General features: G+C 45.2%; 2 protein-coding genes across 8 annotated transcripts in view; both read left to right on the forward strand.

Moving 5' to 3' along the window:
• Positions 1-21,888, forward strand: part of LOC145525337 (olfactory receptor 9Q1-like) — a 38,783-nt gene that overhangs the window by 12,570 nt on the left and 4,325 nt on the right. For 2 of the 7 annotated variants that reach the window (XM_081538122.1, XM_081538123.1), the window contains 2 exons: positions 13,821-13,954; positions 17,011-17,142. The exons of 2 other annotated variants lie outside the window; for them this stretch is intronic. The gene's annotated coding sequence lies outside the window, so the exon portion shown is untranslated. Of the gene's footprint in view, positions 1-13,820; positions 13,955-17,010; positions 17,143-18,053; positions 18,187-21,888 lie in introns of all 7 variants that reach the window. 3 more of the 7 variants (XM_081538124.1, XM_081538121.1, XM_081538117.1) reach the window with 3 other exon arrangements.
• LOC145525297 (olfactory receptor 9Q2-like) lies at positions 571-1,560 on the forward strand. Its single transcript, XM_081538091.1, has one exon. It carries the CDS (start codon positions 571-573, stop codon positions 1,558-1,560), a length of 990 nt encoding a protein of 329 aa, XP_081394217.1.

Genomic DNA, 21,888 nt, shown 5'->3' on the forward strand with positions numbered 1-21,888 from the left:
ATGTATACACACAGCTGATTCACTATGCTGTACACCAGAAACCAACACAATATTGTAAAGCGACTATACTCCAATCAAAATTAATTTTAAAAAAGAGCTGACATAAGTTAATCACTTGGTCTTCACTCTTAGTATAAGGTAAGCATTCAATAATTTTTAAATTTAAATTAAAAAAATTTTTTTTACACTGTTGTGTTGATTTCTGCTCCTTAAAAAGGTAGGAACAGATCTACCCTATGACTCAGCAAACCCACTTCTGGGCATATTCCCTGAGAAAACCATAATCAAAAAAGAAATGTGTACTGGAGTATTCAAGGCAGCACTGTTCACAATAGCCAGGGCACGGGAGCAACCTAGATGTCCATGGACTGATGAGGGGACAAAGAAGTCATGGTACACGTGTACAGTGGAGGCGTTCGTGACTTTTTATCCTATATGGCAGTGAGCTCGGTATTTGTCCATTTCCACATTAGACCGCCAAGTTTGTTGATGTCCAGTGCTTTACCTGTCGGACACTCAGCTTAAATCTTATCCTTGAAAATGGCTTGAAGTCTCTTCAGGGATCCCCTTATGCGGCGCTGGGGTCTCCGCCTTCACAGGCAAACCGCTGAGTGGACGCCTGGGAGGAATTCCACGGTAGTGACGGAATTCCTCTTGTCGGTGTTCGCTGACCATCCCGACTGGGGGCTTCCGCTCTTCCCGGTCTTTCTGGGCTTCTGCCTGCTCACTCTGCTGGGGAGCTGTGGAATGATCCTCCTGATCCGCCGGGATCGCCGGCTGCACACCCCCATGTACTTCTTCCTGGGCCACCTCGCCCTCGCGGACGTCTGCTCCTCGTCCACCGTCGTGCCCCAGGCGCTGGCAGCCCTGCTGGAGCGCGGCGCCGTCCTCTCCAGCGCGCGCTGCGCCGCCCAGCTCTCCCTCTTCACCCTCTTCGCGTCCCTGGACTGCTACCTCCTGGCGATCAGGGCCTACGACCGCTGCGTGGCCGTGCGCCGCCCCCTGCGCTACGTCGCCACCGTGACCGGGAAGGCCCGCTGGGGTTTGGTCGCGGGGGCGTACGCGGCGGGCTTCTCCGGCGCCCTGATTCGAACGGCCACCGCCTTCACGCTCTCCTTTTGCGGGGACAGCCAGATCGACTTTATTTTCTGCGACCTCCCCCCTCTGTTAAAGCTCTCCTGTGGGGACAGCCACACCAAGGAGGTGGTGATCGTTGTGTTTGCCGTTTTGGTTATGCCTGCTTGTGTACTGATCATCTCGGTTTCCTACCTGTTCATCGTCCTGGCCGTCGTGCGGATGCGCTCTGCCAGGGGTCGGGCCAAGACCTTCTCCACCTGCGCCTCCCACCTCACTGCGGTGGCTCTCTTCTTTGGGACCCTCATCTTCATGTACCTGCGGGACAACTCGGGCCAGCCCTCGGAGGCGGACCAGCTGGTGTCGGTGCTCCACACAGTGGTGAGCCCGATGCTGAACCCTCTCATTTACAGCCTGAGGAACAAGGAGGTCAAGGAGGCGGTCCTGAAATCCTTGAGCCGATCGAAGGCTTCTGGAAGGTTCTAGATGGACCTTCATCAGATATGTCACTCCTTAGTTGCTCCACCTTTTCTGTCTTTCCTCAAGTATCACCTACTTGGGAAGATATTCCCAGACAACCTTATTAAAATTGCACTTAACATTCCATCTCCATTTTCTGATTTACTGTGTCAGGTAATACTTGTCAGGGCTTTCCCCAGTGGCTCAGTGGTAAAAATTTCTGCCTGCAATGTTGTAACAGATGCAGGAGGTGCTGGCTCAGTCCCTTGGTCAGGAAGCTCCCCTGGAGGAAGGCATGGTATCCCTCTCCAGTATTTGTGCCTGGAGAATCCCATGGACAGAAGAGCCTGGTGGGCTACAGTCTGTAGGGTGGAAAAGAGTGGGAGACGACTGAGCAACTGAGCGCGCACACCATACTTGTCAGATGTGTTCCGCTGTGTTATTCGTATGTGATAGTGTCTAGTCCTCACAACCGGAAAGGAAACCACGTGAGAGGAAGCACGTTTATCTGTGAGATTCATCTCTGCACACCCCGGGGGCTTAGCAAAGCACCTACAGCACAGAAGGCTCTCAATAAGTATCTGTTGAATGTATGAATTAATCTCAGGTTCCAGTGTCGACTTTTAAGTTCCAACTTCTTCCGTCCTGAGTGTTTTTATCTGCCAAGTGGGTTTATTACTTAATGTAAAGGATCATAATTTTGAGGATTCAGTGCACGAATGGATAAGAACCATGTCGATCTTATTCCCTAGCCTCTGTTGACTATAATGCATTGCCTGGCACAATTGATGAATGAAACAAATTAAAAAACCTATCTGCCAATGCAACTATGTTTTGATCCAGAGGGATTTTCCAAACCCCATCATTTATGTTTTTACTGTTTCTCTTCTTATTGTTTCTGTGGGTTTTGAATAATAATAATATGAATATTAGTGGTGATAGTGACGGATAGATAGCAACGATTAAAATTTATTAGGCATTTATCACCTTCCAGGAATTGTGATGTTTGCTCCATGAATTATTTGATTTAATTCTTTCCACAACACTGTGAAGCATGTTTTGTTATTATTCCTGCTTGATAGGTGTGGAGGCACCTGGGGACTTAGAGTTGAGTAATTGTGCCAAAGTCAGCGAGCAAAGGTTAGAGTGAGGTTCCCTCACACCCCACTCAAAACCTGAGCTCTTCACTGCCACGCACACAGTCTCCTACTATGATCTACTTCCCACCCTATGTAATTGCTCAGTCTGGAATTTATTGTTATTGCAATTTTCTTTTTCCTTTTACCTGGTGAAGAAAAGATAAGAGGCCAGTCTGTAGAGGTAGAAGGCAGTCAGCAACATTTAGTTTATAGCCCTGATGTGCTGGTACTGTGTAATGGAAGTATGTGTCAATGTGGGGGGTGTGTGTGTGTGTGTGTGTGTGTACGCATGCAGTTCTGTATGAGAAAATGAAGTGCACAGATTAAACAGATGGTGACTTCTGAACTCTAGGGCCTTTCATTTTAAGGACATATAACAAAAATTTTAGAAAAGAGTTGGGTGGACATGTTTAAGAAAAGATACTGGGAGAAAATTACAGCTGTGGCCAAGAGATTTGGATTCACACATCAGCCTTTGCTCATGTTTTTGTGCAAATCACTTCACTTGGGGTGAAGCAACTCCATGGAGGGCATCTCGGTCATTTTTCAAATATTAGGTGCCATGTGATGTTCCCCGACCCATCAACTTCTGTCATAGGTGACAAGAGGCATTTTTGTATTGTAGAAAGAGCTTAGAATTTGGTACCAAAGTGTCTAGCCTGTCACTTCTTAGCCCTTATGGCTTCAGATTAGTTAAGGCTTATCAGCCTGCTTTCTCAGCTGTGAAATAAGGCTTATTGAGCATTTACTCTGGGCCAGGTTTTATGTGCATCTCATTTGTCCTCGCAACTTGGTGCATGTAGAGATTGGGAAGGTGCTGAGTGGCATTCATAAGCATAAACATTAATTCATAAACAGTGTTTTCATGGTGATTGTCCCAGACCCCACAGTCCGTGTGTACCGATGGGTGAAGGGACCTACAGCTGATCAGTGGGCATCTCCATTTCAGAATCATCTGAAACAGTATTTCCTGGGCCAGGATTAGCCTTGGATCCAGACACCTTCTGAAGTAAAGAGTTCACTAGTAATTTTTAAACTAGCCCTCAAACTGGCATAAACTTAAATGCACACTTAAGTTAACAGTAGACACTAGGCTAAAAGCTTTACTTTAATCATTTATTTTAGTCCTTCCAACAACTCTAATGGAAGTAATTATTACTGACCTCATTTCTAAAAGGAAGAAATTAAGACCCAAAGAGATTGTGTAACTTGCCCAAGTATCAAGAAACTGACAGACCAGGGAAGATGTGATCTCAAGTGTCCAAAGCATGTCCTCTTAAGTGACACCCACCCTTCTGAATTTCCCCTCTCTTTCTTCCAGGCCCCAGTACTCAGTTGCAATTTGCTTCAGAGGCGTCTGAATTTCAGTTGCATTCTTGGTCTCAGCATTTGGTAGGTCTTGGCTGGTGTGGAGGCATCTTATGGACTGACATAGATGTGAGGTTCATGGAACTCACATTCACCCTCTTGTAGGGCAATGATGAGAATCAGGCAATTTATAGCTCCCTCAGAAAGAGCAGAATTGCCGCAGATGAACTGTTGACTTCTGAAGGGCTTCTAGAGCACCTCTGGAGTCGAAGCTTCCTCCGATAAGTAGTTCATTAGCATGGGGTCTTCGAACTATCTTCCTGATGGCTCAGACAGTAAAGAATCTGCCTGCAGTTCAGGAAACCTGGGTTCAACCCCTGGATAGGGAAGATCCCCTGGAGAAGGGAATGATGACGCACGTCAGTATTTTTTCTTGGAGAATTGCATGGACAGAGGAGCCTGATGGGCGACAGCCAGTGGGGTCACAAAGAGTCAGACGCGACTGAGGATTAACACTTTCACTTTCATGAGGTCTCCAAACAGTCGCCAAACTTGTCTCCATGTCTTCTTTTCCAATCTTTAGTGATTGTCCCAGAATTCAAGATTCCTTTCCAAACACGCATCATTGCTATTTCCTACAGATTAATAGCATTTAAAAATGTAGTTTATTATTTTCTTGTATTTATCATCTATCTATCTCCATCATCATCTATTCATTATCTACTTATCATCTATTATATCTGTCTATCTATATCTATTTTCTATATCTATCTACCTATTCATCTATCATTTCATCAGATATGACTCAAAGGATGTGCCTAAAATCCCTTCTGATTTACAAAAACTTCTTAAAAACAGCTTCACTGAGGCAGAATTGACAAGCAATAAGTTGCATATTAAGTGCACAGTTTGGTAAGTTTTGACACATGAGTACACCCGGGAAACTGTCACCACAATGAAGGCAACGGACATATCATCACTCCTCAAAGTTTCTTTTGCCCAACCCACTTTCTCGAGTGTCCCCTTCCTACCACCCGCCCTTTCATGAACCCAGGCAACCACTCATCTGCGCTTTTCACTATACGTTAGTTAGAATGTCTTAGCATTTATGTAAATTTTATATAAATGAAATGTCTGACTTTTTTCACTTAGCATGATTATTTTCAGATGCTTTAGTGTTGTTGTGAGTATCACTAGTTCATTCTTATTATTGCTCTTCCACTGCATGGATATGCCATGGTTAGTCTATTCTTCACCTATGGATCGGCATTTTGGTTGTTCCTGGTTTTGGGCTCTTTTAAAAAAAGGTGCTGTGAACATTCCTGAAAAGTCTTTGTATGGATACACACTTTCATTTCTCTCGGGTAACTATCTAGGGCAAGAATTGTTGGATCATACGGTAGGTATGTGATGAACTTTTCAAGAAACTGCCAAACTGTTTTCTAAAGGGGTTGCATCACTTCGCACTTCCACATCTTCCACGTCCTCATCAACACTTGGTATGGCCATCCTTTTTTAACGTTAGTCTTCTAATGGTGTCTATGGTACTTCACTGTGATTTTAGTTTGCATTTCTCTGATGAGTAATTACGTTGATGTTTAATTTTTAAATGTGGTCACTTGCCTTTAGTAAGTCTTTGGTGAAGAGTCTGTTCAAATCTTTTGCCTATTTTAAGTGGGCTTTCTGTTTCCTTATAATTAATATGTGAGAGCTCTTTATACCTCTAGATACAAGTCCTTTATCAGATATATGATTTGCGAATATTTTCTCCCGTTTTCTACATCATTGCTTGTGTTATTATTAACAGTGTCCTTCAGAGAGTAAATGCTTTTCATTTTGATGAAGTCCCACTTATCAATTTTGTCATTTATAGACTGTGCTTTTGGTGTCATATTTAAGAAATATTTGCCTGTCTCCAGGGTCACAAAGATTTCCTCCTTTGTCTTCTAGAAGTTTATAGTTTAGGTTTACGTTTATGTGTAGGATCCATTTTGAGTTGAGTTTTGTATATGAAACAAGCTTTAGGTTGAAGTGAACACTTCTGCATATGGACACTCAGATGTTGCAGTATCATTTGTTGAAAAGACTGTCTTTTCTCCACTGAATTCTCTCTGCGCCTTTGTCGAGAATCAGTTGTCCATGTATGTTTTGGACTCTTCTGTTCCAGTGATGCATTTGTATGCTTTTACTTCAACGCCACACTGTCTTGAACACTAATGTCAGAAATGAGGCGGTGCTCGTCCTTCAACTTCATCCATTTTCATAATCATTTTAACTATTTTAGGCCCTCTGAATTTCCATATTATTTTTAAAATCCAATTTTTCTATTTATGCAAAGATATCTATTGCAATTTGATTGAGATTTCATTGAATCTGATTGATCAATTTGGGGACAATTGACATAATACCAATACTGATTCTTCTGACCCATGAGACTGATACACCTCCTTTTATTTTAGCCTTCTTTATTTTCTGTGTTTTGTACTTTACAGTGTATAGATTTTTCAATTCATTTGTCAGATTTATTCTTAAATATTCTATTATTTTTGATGCAATTATAATGGTATTGATTTTTAAATTTCAGTTTCAACTCTTCCATGCTTGTGGAAATACTATTGATTTTTTTTATATTGCTCTGGCAACACTGCTAAACTTACTCATTAAATCTAGGAGTGTTTTTGCAGATTCCAATGAATTTTCTACTTAGACAATCATATAAATAATAGTTTTTTCTTTTCTAATTTAAGTGACTTTCTTTTTCTTGCTTTACTGTATTGGCTAGAACCTTTGATACAATCTTTCGCTGTTTTTTAATTCCAAATTTGCTACCATAAGTTCTCCTTGGGCACTGCTTTCTGAGCCTGTGGCATATTATTTTATTTTATATATTTTTGTTATTTTTATTTCTTTAATTTTCCAGTTTTATTGAGATGTAATTGACATATGGTATATGTTTAAAGTGTACAAAATAATGATTTGATTATATATATATATATATATATATATAGAAATGATTACTACAATTAGTTAACATCCATCACCTCAGTTCAGTTCAGTTCAGTCGCTCAGTTGTGTCCAACTCTTTGCGACCCCATGAATCGCAGCACACCAGACCTCCCAGTCCATCACCAACTCCCGGAGTTTACCCAAACCTATGTCCATCAAGTCGGTGATGCCATCCAGCCATCTCATCCTCTGTCATCCCCTTCTCCTCCTACCCCCAGTCCTTCCCAGCATTAGGGTCTTTTCCAATGAGTCAGCTCTTCACATCAGGTGGCCAAAATACTGGAGTTTCAGCTTCAACATCAGTTCTTCCAATGAACACCCAGGACGGATTTCCTTTAGGATGGACTGGTTGGATCTCCTTGCAGTCCAAGGGACTCTCAAGAGTCTTCTCCAGCACCACAGTTCAAAAGCATCAATTCTTCTGAGCTCAGCTTTCTTTATAGCCCAACTCTCACATCCATACGTGACCGCTGGAGAAACCGTAGCTTTGACTAGACGGACCTTTGTTGGCAAAGTAATGTCTCTGCTTTTTAATATGCTGTCTAGGTTGGTCATAACTTTTCTTCCAAGGAGTAAGCGTCTTTTAATTTCATGGCTGCTGTCACCATCTGCAGTGATTTTGGAGCCCCCCAAAATAAAATCTGACACTGTTTCCACTGTTGTGCCATCTATTTCCCATGAAGTGATGGGACCAGATGCCATGATGTTAGTTTTCTGAATGTTGAGCTTTAAGCCAACTTTTTCACTCTCCTCTTTCACTTTCAAGAGGCTCTTTAGTTCTTCTTCGCTTTCTGCCATAAGGGTGGTGTCATCTGCATATCTGAGGTTATTGATATTTCTCCCGGGAATCTTGATTCCAACTTGTGCTTCATCCAGCCCAGCGTTCCTCATGATGTCCTCTGCATATAAGTTAAACAAGAAGAGTGACAATATATAGCCTTGATGTACTCCTTTCCCTATTTGGAACCAGACTGGTTCCATCCCCTCACATAGGTACAAATTTTTTCCCTTGTGATGAGACCTTTTAAGATTTATACTTTTAGCAACTTTCGAATATACAATATAGCCTTACTAGCAATAGTCATCAAATTGTACATTACATCCTTATACATTATTTATCCTACAACTGGAAGTTGACCTTTGACCACTTCCATCAGGTTCACCTACCCTTCACTTCCCACCCCTAGCTCCCCCACACTCCATCTATTGCCTCTGGCAACCACAAATCTCTATGAGTTTAAGCTTTGTAGATTCTATATATAAGTGAGGTCATACAGCATCTGTCTTTGGCTGACTTATTTCACTTCTACTAAAATATTGAAGAGAAGAGATGAGAATGAAAATCCCTTTCCTGTTCTTGCCTTTAGGGGAAACTTTTAGTCTCTTGGGGCTTCCCTGGTGGCTCAGATGGTAAAATGTTTGCCTGCAGAGTGGGAGACCTGGGTTCAATCCCTGGTTGGAAAGACCCCCTGGAGAAGGGAAAGGCTACCCACTCCAGTACCCTTGCCTGGAAAATCCCATGGACGGAGGAGCCTGGCAGGTTACAGTCCGTGGGGTCAGAGTTGGACACGACTGAGTGACTTCACTTTCACTTTTAGTCTCTCACCTTTTATTATGCAGATTTTTCACAGGTGACTTTTACCAGGTTAAGGGAATTCCCTTCAATTCCCAGTTTGTTGAGAGATTTTTCCCTCCTAAAATCAAGGATGAATAATGGATTTTGCCCACAATCAATTTCTGCATCCATTACAGTGATCACACAGTTTTATTTTTCGTTTATTAATATGGTGAGCTACATTGATTGCTTTTGAAATGTTAAACAATTCTTGTGTTTCTAAGAGAAACTGTACTTGATCACAGTAAGAAATCCTTTTATTATCAAAGAAAGTAGAAGATGTTCCTGAGTATTCTTGGCTCGTTAAAAAGGTCACCAAGGGTATTGCCTAAAGTCATAGGCCAGTTTTAAATGGGATTTGGAGTTCTGAGTCATCTAAATTCCTCTGTTAAAAAGAGACTACAGAGAGAGACATAAGCCGTGGAAGGAAGACAGAGGCAAATAAGAAATCTGAGATGTTTCCATCTTCTGAGAAATACGTTCTGAAGGAGGCATTCCCAATCTGCATTCAGCCCTGAGGACGTAGATCTGGTGGGGAGACGGCTAAGGATGAGAGCAGCATGGACCAAGAGGGCAGATGAGGATGAATGGTTTCAGGAGTGACGGAGGCCCCTGCGGTGTTTGAAACAGTTGATCCCCCATTTCTTTGGAAGAGCTTTCACTTCCTTTCTCCATCTTCCGGACTCTGTTCTGTTTTCCTACCTCCTGGGCTGCTGCTCTTCAGCCTCCTTTGCTGGTTCCTTATTTCTAAATGTTAGAGTCATCTAGGACTTAGTCATAGGTCTTCCTCTCCCTCTGAGGTCACTCCTTGGGTAATTTCATCCCATCTCATGGATTTAAGTGCTTGAAGTATTTAAATAAAATGCATATTCTTTGCTATGATCTCCAAGATTCAACCAGGTTGGGTACTTAACTACCTCCAGGACTATATCTATGTACCCTCCCTTTCCCCCTAGTCCAATGCACTTACTATTCCTTCAGGATGTCAGACATGTTCTCATATCAGGATCTTTATTTATTTATTAAAGGATCTGCTCTTCCTTTTTCTTGGAATGTTATTCCCCAGATCGACTCATGGCTTACTCCTTAAGTTTATTCAGGTCTCAGCTCAAACATGGAGAAGGAAATGGCAACTCACTCCAATATTCTTGCCTAGAGAATTCTGTAGATGGAGGAGCCTGGTGGGCTGCTGTCCATAGGGTTGCATAGAGTCAGACACGACTGAAGCGACTTAGCAGCAGCAGCAGCAGCAGCAGCAGCTCAAACACCTAAGACAAGCCTTCCTCAACCCCTGAACTTCCCTCCCTGAAACAGCTGTTCCAGCTTGTGACACTATCACCTGACCCTACTTCACTTCTTATCACAGGCCTGCTTGCTCCCTCATAGTATAGCCAACATTTATTTACATGTTCATTGTCCGTCTCATGCATTATAAAGTATGAGCCAGGAAAGCAATGGTGCTGCCTTATTTTGACTCTCACTAAACACTGAAATTATTTGTTAAGTGAATAAATATATGGACATTTGAAAGTGAAGGTGAAAGTGAAGTCGCTCAGTCATGTCCGACTCTTTGCAAGCCCATGGACTGCAGCCCACCAGGCTCCTCCGTCCATGGGATTCTCCAGGCAAGAGTACTGGAGTGGGGTGCCATTGCCTTCTCCTGGGGATCTTCCCAACCCAGGGATATGGACATTTACTGACGCTTTATACAGTAGGTTTTACAAATTATTCTTACTCAATATATGAATTTTTTCCTACACATTTCTGAGGCATTTATGTTACCTACACTTAGATGGCAGAGGCTTTTTAAAATTTATTCCTAGAACTACAAGTCAACTTTTCTCAAGTAAGGCTAACACAAAAGAACAATTATGGCATAAAATTCAGTTACCTGTGCTTTGAACAAAATCTGTATGCTTTCCAAATCTAATGACATGAATTATTACCTAAATATGGTCTTTGTTTATCAAGTCTTAAAAATCATTTAAATTTTTTGTCAGTTTCTCTCTTTAGTTTGTGAATGTATTAAGGGTATAGACTATGAATCATTCATTCTTTTAGTCCCAGGGCCAGACTCAGAGCCTGGTGACGAGAAGGTTTATAATAGATGTTTGTTAAAAATGACAAATAGAGGACTGATTCGGGGAAACACAAGAATTTAGGCTCAGATTCACGCCTTCCTTCTGTGAGAACCTGTCAAGGCCTCAGACGAGCCTGTGGTTCCTTGTCTCCTCAATCGGCTGTCTTTTGTACCCAAACTTAATCTTCATTGAGTTTCTCAGGCTTCCAACCTGCGCTCAAGTCTACCTCTAGCCGACTCAGCTTCCCCATTGCTCACTGCAGGTGGAGCGATATCTTAGACTGGATGCAGCCTCCTGCGGACCTACAAGACAGAGGTAATACAGGTCCAGGACAGGCCCACGGGGATGAGGCCCAACTCAAACCAGATGGCTGAGGCCTGACTATCATGGTACTTGTTACATCAAACATGGGCTCAATGAAACCAGAATAAAGATACAAAGTGATAGCTCTGCCTAACTGATATTTATGCAGCTGAGAAGATTCTGGAACCATGGTGTCCATGATGACTTAATAGGGAAGACAATGTATTTTCCTTAATATAAAAAAAGCACTTTTTGTTCCTAAAATGATGGTTGCAGTAAAATCTTAAAATGAAATAGTGTGTCGTTTGTGTGTGTGTGTGTGGTGAGGGTGTGGTGTGTGTGTACTCAGTCACGTCCAACTCTTTGTGGCCCTACACACTGTATCCTGCCAGGCTCTCTGTCCATGGAATTTTCCAGGCAAGAATACTGGAGTAGGTTTCCATTTTCTACTCCGTGGGATCTTCTGGATCCTGAGATCAAACCCACATCTCTTACATCTCTTGAAAGGGCAGGTGAGTTCTTTACCACCAGTGCTGCTGGGGAAACCCCAAAACGATAAAGGATATGATATTAATCACTCTACCCCATGAAACAAAGCCACCATTTTGGTTACATGCTGCTGGATAACAAAGCCCAAAAGTAAGGGGCTTAAAATAATAGTCGCTTTATTGTTATCCCTCAGAGTTCTCAGAGCTGACAGTGCAGCCAGGTAGTTTTCACTCAGGTACCTGCCATCAGAGCTGAGGCTGGGCTCTGCTGGAATTTCACTCCCTCACATGGTGGGTGCCTGGCAGGGAGACTCAGAGACCTGTTGGCTTTGACACCTTGCGCGTCTCTCTCTGACTCTCTGTGGTCTCTCCAGTGTGGCGACTTCAGAGCAGTGGGATGTCTTCCGTGCTAACTCAGGCCCCAGAGCTGCATTCTTGAGACAGTGCTACAGGAAAGTGTACTGGGTTCTCTAAAAGCCTTGGGAGTCACGCAGCACCACTCTGGGGTCCTCTGTTGGTCAAAGCCACCCCCACAGTCCTCCAGGCTCAGGGGGAGGGACTCAGACTCCACCTCTTGATGAGGAAGTGGCAAGTCCTTTAAGAGCACGTGGGATGGAAATGTTGTTGCGTCCATTCTTGGAAAACATAACCTGCCACGGCCACTGTTAATATTTTCTTGACCTTCCTCCTTGGCTACAGGGTGTTTTTAAGATGGATGTCTGAAGGACAAGTCCATTAGGCAGTAGGCATCTAAATTCACAAAATCCTGGAGCTGGAGTGGAACTTAGGCATTGGAGGGAACTGAGGTTCTCTCACTAGAGTCTGGGTTAATAGATCCAGGCAAGGGTTCGGAGGGAAAACCATCAAAAATGGTTTGCAGCCTCTTCTCAGCCTTGGAGAAGTCTGAGCTTTGACACGATATCAAATCCCTCTTGCAGCTAACTCAAGTATTGTAAAGGTGTGTATGGGATCTAAAACACATGAAAGCCCTGCCGAAATGGCTTTGAGGTGACAAGAGCACTTGCGTCTGTTTAAATTGGTCATGGGGGAATCTGCAATCGATGAGTAACCGTATTTGATGAGATTCAGCTGTGTGCTGGAAAATGGGGCCTAGTTGCACACCCCTGAGGGTATTTATGCGATAAACAAATAAATCAAGTTTCCTTGACTTGCAACTCTTTCTCACGATGGTCCATACCCACTGCCTTCTCTTTCATGATCATCATTCCACGTGTGGACTGAGTGAGACATTTAGAAGGCAGGTCCGGGCATCATGAGACCTCGACCTGCCTGTCACTGTGTGCTGTATGGCTGTCCTGTATCCTTTCTTGATGTTTGCTTAAAGCGTAACTCTTGGTGCATCTTGTGAGCTTGATTGGCAACCTGAACCCAAGAGCACTGCAAATGACCAAGCAGAGAAGGCATTGCAGCATCTGATGATGTGAATTTTGGAAAATCCCTCCAGGCACCCTCAGTTGGAAGCAACTGAGATCAGTGGTGTCGGTTTGCAGATGAGAAACTAGGGTCAAGGAGGCGAGCTGACATGCCTAAAGTCTCACAGCTGCTTGCGGACAGAGTCGAGACTAGAACTCATGTCTTCTGTATACACGCTAGCTGGCTTTCCATGGCACGCACTCCCCGAAATGTGTTTTGCACAATGCTAGTCCCATGTATCACTGTGTGACGAACCGTGCTCTGTATGACTAAATGAGTTTAGTTTTGAGAAATGCTGTGCACCTAACCTCCTGGAGATTTGCACTGTACTAAAGACTCTGAGAAATCATCTAGTTGAACATGGGCCTCTTCATGGGCCTCTGAACATGGGCCTCTTCATTTTTACAACTATTAAACATCTGTGTGTATACTAAATTTGGTGAAACAAACTATGAGGAAAAGCTGACACTGAGAAAGCTAGATTGAATAAAGGAACTAGTGATAACTGTCCTCAAAGATGCAGCAGCTAGATTGTAGGCACTCCATGCGCTTGTTATTAAAAACTTACAACTTGATTTTTTAGTTTATAAATAGTGTGCACCAAAGTCAGTAGTAACATAGACTGTAATCCAGATGTGTAGAGCTCTTGTGAGTTACCATGGGGGTTAGAGGTCTTGTTTAGAAAAATCAGTGCCGTGTGGAAAAGCCCCAGCCCCACAGTGACAGGAATAGGAGACCGATTTCTGAAAGTTCATCAAAAGTTAAAGCATCACATCTATGCCACGGACTCCGGGCAGAATCATCCATTTTGCAACGGGGATAAAAGGAATTCAGACGCTCAGGGTACCAGAGGGAGAGCCCTTTTCCCACGGAGGAGTCTCCTCAGGGCGCCTTTCGTGTCCTTGTTCCTCAGGCTGTAGATGAAGGGGCTCCTCGTGGGGGTCCCCACGGTGAACAGCCCCGATCTTGGCTCTGTTGTCGGGTCAGAGGATGAGGGCGAGAAGCAAACCCCTACGAGGGTCCGTAGAAGAGCAACACAGCTGTCAGGTGAGAGCCCCGGGTGGAGAAGGCTTTCCACCTCCCCTCTGTGGCTGAGTCTCAGGACAGCCTGGCACCGCAGACGCAGGAGGGCGAGGGGCAGGGTGATGACCGATGAGCCCACGACAAAGAGCGCGAGCTCGCTGACCGCTGGGTCTCAGCAGGACCGCCTGGGCAGCAGGCCAGTCACAGAAGGCCGATCGAAGGGGCAGAGGGCGTGTGTCAGGGCGACAGCATTCCTGAGGGCCAGGGGCAGCGGCAGCCAAATGCAGAGCCCCGGTCCCCTGACGGTCGTGTGGTTCCGAGGGTGGCCGATAGCCACAAAGTGGTCACAGGCCGTGACCCCCAAGGGGAAGGTGTCAGTGACAACAAAGACAGTAGAAAAGTACATCTGTGTGATGCGGCTCTCATAGGAGATGCATTGACTCTTGGTCTGAACATTCATTAGCATTTTGGGGACTGAGGTGGAAATGGAGGAAATAGCAGCAAAGGACAGGTTGGAGAGGAAGAGGTACATGGGGGTGTGAAGGTAAGAGTCCAAGCCGATGGCCAGAATGATGAGCCCGTCCCCCACCACAGTGCCAGGTACATGGCCAGGAAAAGCGCAGAGAGACGCTGCTGCTGCTCAGGTTGTGTGGAGAGTCCCAGGAGGAGGAATTCGGAGATGCTCGTCTGGTTTCCTTGATGCATATTCCTGCTGATCTGGAGAGGAACGCAAAGCCTTCACCCCCACATGAGAACCCGATGTGGTGCTATTCAACTGTGGCCCTGGCAGGGAGGTGGGCACTCCCTCTAGGCTGAAGGGGCATGAAGGGTGGAGAAAGGGTACTTAATAAGGGAACTCTGTCAGCAGAGCAGAGACTCAGGAAATGCCTTAGAAAGAAAAGAAGGGGACATAACAGATACTTCTCGATGAATATGTTTTAAACTCTAACATGATTCTGAATGTGATTTTTACAGTTGGCTCCAAATGTGGTTAGATGCCCTGAATTGGAGACAAGTGATGTATGCTCTGTTTTCTGAAGATGCTGGATTAGCCCTGAAGGAATTACTTAAAAATGAACTAACCGGTCCTAAGACCTTTCCCACCATTCACCTGCATCCTTTTGAAAAGTCATTGAAGTGACGAGTTTGGAAAAGCAGAAACAGCTAAGTGTTAGGAACCCTTACGGGAATATACTGTTGTGTGGGTGCTCCTTCCTATTCAAGTTAGGGGGACTCTCCCCCAAAAGAACTGTTCTTGGAGAATGTGTACAAGAAGGGGAGACCAGAATTTTACTTCATTTGTGCTTCGATGTTAGATGGGTGGAGAAGTTCAGGGGACATGTGAGAACCAGAAGACTCATGTCTGCCTCTCTGGCTAAAGCTGGGAGCTCAGCGCATCAGCCCACTACTCACCCGGCAGGACGGTTCTGCATCCTCACATGGGACACAGCGTGAGTTGCCCACAGGCCAAGTGGTTGCTGCAGGAAGTTGTTGAGCTCAAGCCACCTTGTTGGGGCCCCAACCAGGAAGGAGCTTGCTGGGGTAGAGGAGGTTATGGAATAAGGGATCAAGGAGGGGCTCTCGGATGAAACAGCAGTCGTAGGGAGATCAGGGAGGAAACTCATCGCCCTTGTCAAGGAAACGCTTCGTGGACCAGTCCCTGAAAGGCCTGTGAAGAATCCCAAGTGTTCTCACGATGGAGCAGGCCTGTCACACTCAACTCACCAACCCCTAGTATTCCACGGCAGCAGACAGAAGACACGCCCCTTTCCACTGCCCGTCTTCTCCTTACGGCTCCCTGGGACACGCCCCCAAGCTGTAGAGCAGACTCAGCTCAGACCGGACGACGCAGGCTTCGAGGGCGTGACAGTGAAGTTGCTAACTGGGCCGGGCTTTCGGCCACCTGGTCAAGCAGGCCGTTAGCACCAAGCTTAAGCTCATTTTTAAAAACTAGAAGCAACCGGAGAGGCATAGAGACCTCCCGAGATACTACTCAGAGTCAGGGAAGGGAGCTTAGACCCAGTACGGTTTTCTTTGTGGCTTATTGGGAAGACTATTGTCTGGAGAGCCAAGAGGTGCTGGTCTTATCTTTCCTGATTTCTCCTTCTCATTTTTCGCTCTCCTCTGCTTATTCCCAAAATTCTTGTCCTTAAAAGATGAGAGAGAACCAAGTCTCCACGTAGCTTTTCTTTCCATGAAGAGGCCAGAAGAGAAAGAAAGAAAGAAACCTCCGCCCCAGGGTCCTGGAAAACTGAAAGGGAACAGAGACTGGAGCAGGGTCTCGGTCTCTCTGGCCCCGAGAAGCTTGACTTACAGAGAAAGAGAGAGAGAGACTGAGCTTCGATGCAGGAGAGAGGGGCCAAGGCCACACTAAAGTGAGACAAAGAACCAGCAGGCACCTCCGTCCAGCCTCAGGGCCAGACACAGAGCAGCCTCAGAGGGTCCCGTGAGGGTTGAGCCCTGGACGGGTTTGGGATCGGCTAGCATGAGGAAGTGTGTATTTTGAGTGACAATCTCACCTTCCTGCCCTACCTGTCCTGCCACCAGAAGTCCTGCAAAGCTTGCCCCGAGTCCCTGGGGCCCCTGCCTAACTAGTTGAGAGCAGCCGTGCTACAGTCTAAACGGGCTCACCTCTGAAAGATGCTGGGACCTCAGGAAGTTGCTGGACTCTAGACCCAGTAGCTTAGCTTGTTGATGACAGGGGGGCAGTGGGAGACGGAGAGCAGGTCCCATGTGCTTCTCAGAACCAGGCTGTTTCCCGAAGCACAGAGCTGGTTAAGTCACGGTGCCGGGCTCACGCGGGACAGTGAGCTACCTCCAGATCCCGGGGGATAGTGGCCCTTTAGGGTTTTCCTCGGGACAGAGGGTTGTTTTCACAGCCAGGCTCAGTGAGGTATGCAGGGAATAGTCGGGGTGCTCTGCCTTTTGTTTGTCATCAGGCGCCTCTTCCTAATTGTGATTTCCTATTTGTAACTTAGGTGCTTATTGCTCTTTGTAGCACGTGAGTTGTTTGCTGCGTGTTTTATGTTCCCAGTGAACTGGCAAGCATTGTGAGATTCCCTTCTCTGTTTCCTCTCTAGCGCCTAATAGAGGGGAAACAGTCAATACCTTGAGAGCTGAGGGCAATTCCTGCACTAGGGATTACGACTCCAAAGAGATGCCATCTCTCGTGGAAGAGGGTGGACTACAGTCTCCGTCCCACTTGAGTGAAGGTCAGTGTTGGAAGGGAATCTGGGGACCGAGGGATTCAGCACTCAGGGCTCTCAGTTGCAAACTAAAGAAATAAACTCTGGGTTTTTAAGATTGGAAGAAACAGATTGAAATGATCTTGTGCGGTTCACAGATACACTGGGAAGGCTGGAAATATAGACCCTGAGGTAGACAGGAGAGAGGGAGGGTATATAGCCAGAGACACAAGCAAAATTCATAGACTCCTACTTCTAATGACTGCATCTGCTTCATAATATAGTTCAGTGATTTCTCCCTCTAAATAGGAACACAAACTCCCCCTTAACAGGAAATGACTTAATCTATAGACTGATTGAATAGATATTCATGACTAGTGTTCAAAATAACTGGGTAATGGAGAAGAAAGCAAAGGCAAGTTATTTTATCTACCTGTCTATCATCTGTCTGGTTACGGCTAGGAAAGAAATGTGTGTGGAACCAGAATCTTTTTTTCTACAACTTGTCCATGAGGCATATTTTTGAGTTCCTTCTCCTACTACTGTTATGGTCTGAAAGTCCGTGTCCTCTTAAAATTCACACGTTGAAACATGACCCCAGGTGATGGCGTTAAGAGATAGGGTCTTGGAAGTTGATTAGCTCATGGGGACAGAGCCCTCAGGAATGGGATTATCATCCTCATAAACGAGGTCTGAAAAAGCTCACTTGCCCCTTCTACTTCGTGATGATGCAATGAGAAAATGGCAGTGCATGAACCAGGAGGCAGGCTCTCACCAGACACTGAATTGCTAGAGCCTCGGTCATGGACTTCTAGCCTCCAGGACTGTCAGCAATAAATTTCTGTTGTTGATAAGCCACCTGATTTATGGTATTTTGTTATAGCAGCCTGAAGGGACTGTGATAAGTGCAATCTTAGCATGGGTCTTCTCATTTCTAGAGCCTCAAAGAAGAATCTAAGTCTTGAAATTTTATTTGGAAGATGAAATCCCACGACGTAAGGAAGAGGACAATAGAAGGAACGGGGGCTAGGCTAGAGGCAATGTAACGCCATGGAATGAATTACCGCAAGGGTAGGTGTTCACAGCGAGATGCAAGAGCTGGAGAACATTACTCATCAGATACATTATTGCGTTAGACTGCTCTGCAAGGAGAAATCATAGCTAGGATCAGTCCAGGGAGAGAAGAAAGGGACACCTGCATACCCTGTTTCTTTTCATCTCTTGCTTCCCATCCGCCAAGGCTCACCCTATGGGGACCTCACTCGCTTGAACTTGCAAGCTGCATCATCTGGCCCCTCAGTGGCCACACAGAAAGTCGGGAACCGTATTTCAGAATAAGACTGTTGATCTGAGTCCAGAAGCTGAGGGGAACTTTGCGTGGGCATGGGTGGCCCAGGTTCAATGTGGGTGTCAGTCGGCTGGGAGAGCTTGGAAAGAGGCAGCAGCGTTTGGAAGGAGAACTATGTCATCAGAAAGAAGAGAGTAATATAAGACTTGTGTCCAATACTGTCCACCTCTTGTGCTACTCATATCTATTCGAGCCCTCTCAGTATATATCTCTAGAGTCTATGGAATAGTTTTTTGTAAAACAGTGAAAACACTGAGACGGGAAGTACAAGTCCTGTTAGTCTAGAGCCGTGTTCCTCATCCTTTTATTCATCACTGCCCAGGGATCCCTTTAAGGAGCCTTTATTGATCTGTGATTCTCAATTCTCTCTGTTCCCATGTAATCAAATACTATGAAATAAGATTTTTGTCAGACTGTCAGAGCTTTTTGTTGCTGTTCAGCTGCTCAGTCGTGTCCGACTCTTTGAGACCCATGGGCGGCAGCACGTCAGGCCTCCGTGTCCATCACCAACTCTCGGAGTTGACTCAAACCCATGTCCATCGAGTGGGTGATGCCATCCAGCCCTCTCATCCCGTCGTCCCCTTCTCCTCCCGCCTTCAGTCTTTCCCAGCATCAGGGCTTTTCCAACGAGGCGGCTTTGAGCTTTGGAGAGGCACAAACAGCTCCGAGGCCTGTTTCTTTTTCACCCCTGAAGTACTAACTTTCGACCACTCGGGGGCAGTATCACCACGGTCGAGGGCTACCCTCCCCGCTTCAAGGTGGCGGACAGAGTCACCTTGGGGAAAACTAAGGCAAGAACGCCATCACAGTCCTCAAGTCTGTAGCTGACGCTGAGACTCTGATTGATATGCTTCCTTTCTCTCGCCATCGCTACATCCTAAATGAAGGAACTGTGTGCGGGCATAACACGGTGTTTCTAAAGTCGCTTCATAAAGATCCCCCAAGCGTGTGGCCTGTGTCTCTGGAGACTGTGCTCCATCTCTGCTGAACAGCCTCCTTCCCCAGCGCTGGCAGCGCCACACTCTTCCTTCTCACGAGGGCTGGACTGAGACCAAAAAGAGGAAACTAGGGCAATTCACAAACCGGAGCCGGGGGACAGAGAGAAGCCCAAGCAATGATCACCCTCACGGTTAAAATACGTACGTTTCCCACTGTTGTTGTTCAGTCACTAAGTTGTGTCTGGCTCTTTGCGACCCCATGGACTGCAGCTTGCCAGGCTCCCTTGTCCTTCACTATCCCCTGGAGTTGGCTCAAATTCATGTCCATTGAGTGATGTCATCTAACTATATCATCCTCTGCCGCCCTCTTCTCCTTCCGCCTTCAATCTTTCCCAGAATCAGGGTCTTTTCCAACGAGTTGGCCCTTCACATTAGGTGGCCAAACTATTGGAGCTTCAGCATCAGTCGTTCCAATGGATACTCAAGGTTAATTTCCTTTTGGATTGACGGGTTTGATCTCCTTGCAGTCCAAGGACTCTCAAGAGTCTTCTCCAACAGCACTGTTCAAAAACATCCATTCTTCAGTGCTCAGCGTCTTTTATGGCCCAACTCTCACATCTGTACATGACCACTGGAAAAACCATAGCTTTGACTATACGGACATTTTTTGGAAAAGTGCTATCTCTGCTTTTTAATATACAGTCTAGGTTTGTCATAGTTTTCCTTCCAAGGAGCAAGTGTGTTTTAATTTCATGGCTGCACTCACCATCTGGAGTTTGGACTTTGGAGCCCAAGAAAATAAAATCTGTCACTGCTTCCACTTTTTCCCCTTTTATTTGCCATGAAGTGATGGGACTGGATGCCATGATTTTAGTTTTTTGAATGTTGAGTTTCAAGCCAGGTTTTCCACTCTCTTCTTTCACCCTCATCAAGAGGTTCTTTAGCTCCTCTTCACTTCCTGCCATAAGGGTGGTTTGTTTGTATATCTGAGTTTGTTGTTATTTCTCCTGGAAATCTTGATTCCAGCTTGTGCTTCATCCAGCCCAGGATTTTGCATGATGTACTCTGCATATAGGGCTTCCCTGGTGGCTCAGACGGTAAAGAATCCGCCTGCAATGCGGGAGACCTGGGTTTGATCCCTGAGTTGGGAAGATCCCCTGGAGAAGGAAATGACAACCCACTCCAGTATTTTTGCCTAGAGAATCCTCATGGACAGAGGAGCCTAGAGGGCTACAGTCCATGGGGTCACAAAGAGTTGGACATGACTGAGTGACTGAGCACACAGCACTCTGCATATAAGTTAAATAAGCAGGGTGACAATATACAGCCTTGTCTTACTTCTTTCCCAGTTTTGAACCAGGCCATTGTTCCATGTAAGATTCTAACCGTTGCTTCTTGATCCACAAACAGGTTTCTCAGGAGACAGGTAAGTTGGTCTGCTAGTCCCATCTCCTTAAGTATTTTCCACAGTTTGTTGTGATCCACAGTCAAAGGCTTTAGCATAGTCAGTGAAGCAGAAGTAGATGTTTTTTCTGGAATTCCCTTGGTTTCTCTATGATCCAGCGGATGTTGGCTATTTGATCTCTGGTTCCTCTGCCTTTTCTAAACCCAGCTTGTACATCTGCAATGTTTCAGTTCACATACTGCTGAAGCCTAACTTGAAGGATATTGAGGATAACCTTACTAGCATGTGAAATGAGTGCAATTATATGGTAGTTTGAACATTCTTTGGCAGAATCTGATTTTATGTGGTTTTCAAAGTCACTGCTGAGAGAGATAATCGTTATGAAAATACCTCTTGTGTTGATTCTTGGCAGTGTACTGCAGCTTATTTTTAACCCACCCAATATCCATAAGACAAACTGCCCAAGATGTACGGTTGTATGGTAATCTCTTGCATTTAATGATTTCCTCATCTAGTCATCTCTCCCTCTCCATGCATTAGTTGTGATTAGGTAACACAGACGTGCTTGGGCAAACACTCCCTATATGGTTTTTTTGGTCTTCAACATGTGGGAATGGGAAATTGAAATTCCCGGGAATTTTTAGGAAAAGTATAAGGTTATAAGTCATTCTTAAAATATTTTCAGCATTCTTAGTACTCTTTACTCATTAGTTCAGGTATCTAAAATTTGCTTAATAATCACACATTTTAGGTGTTTTCGTATATGCTAAGTACTGTAGACTAGAGGGGATGACCTGGTGGCTGAGTCAGTAAAGAATCCACCTGCAATGCACAAGGGTGCCTGCTGTGCAGGAGGCCTGGGTTCGATCCCCAGATCAAGACGATTCCTTGGAGAAGGAAATTGCAACACAATCAAGTTTTCTTCCTGGAAAGTCCCATGGACAGAGAAGCCTGGCAGGCTACAGAACATGGGGTAGTAAGAGACACGACTTGGCAACTAACCCACCACCACTGTAGACTATAGAGAACAGCCGAACACCGGAAAATGCTCCATGGACATCGCTGGGCAGCACTTGGATAAG

This window comes from Giraffa tippelskirchi, chromosome 11 (genome assembly GCF_054371585.1).
Source record: "Giraffa tippelskirchi isolate mGirTip1 chromosome 11, T2T-mGirTip1v1.2.pri, whole genome shotgun sequence".
Classification (NCBI taxonomy): Eukaryota; Metazoa; Chordata; class Mammalia; order Artiodactyla; family Giraffidae; genus Giraffa; species Giraffa tippelskirchi.

Bases quoted from the DNA above. Each gene is read 5' to 3' on its own strand.
- LOC145525297 (XM_081538091.1), top strand. From the start codon at position 571: ATGCGGCGCTGGGGTCTCCGCCTTCACAGGCAAACCGCTGAGTGGACG.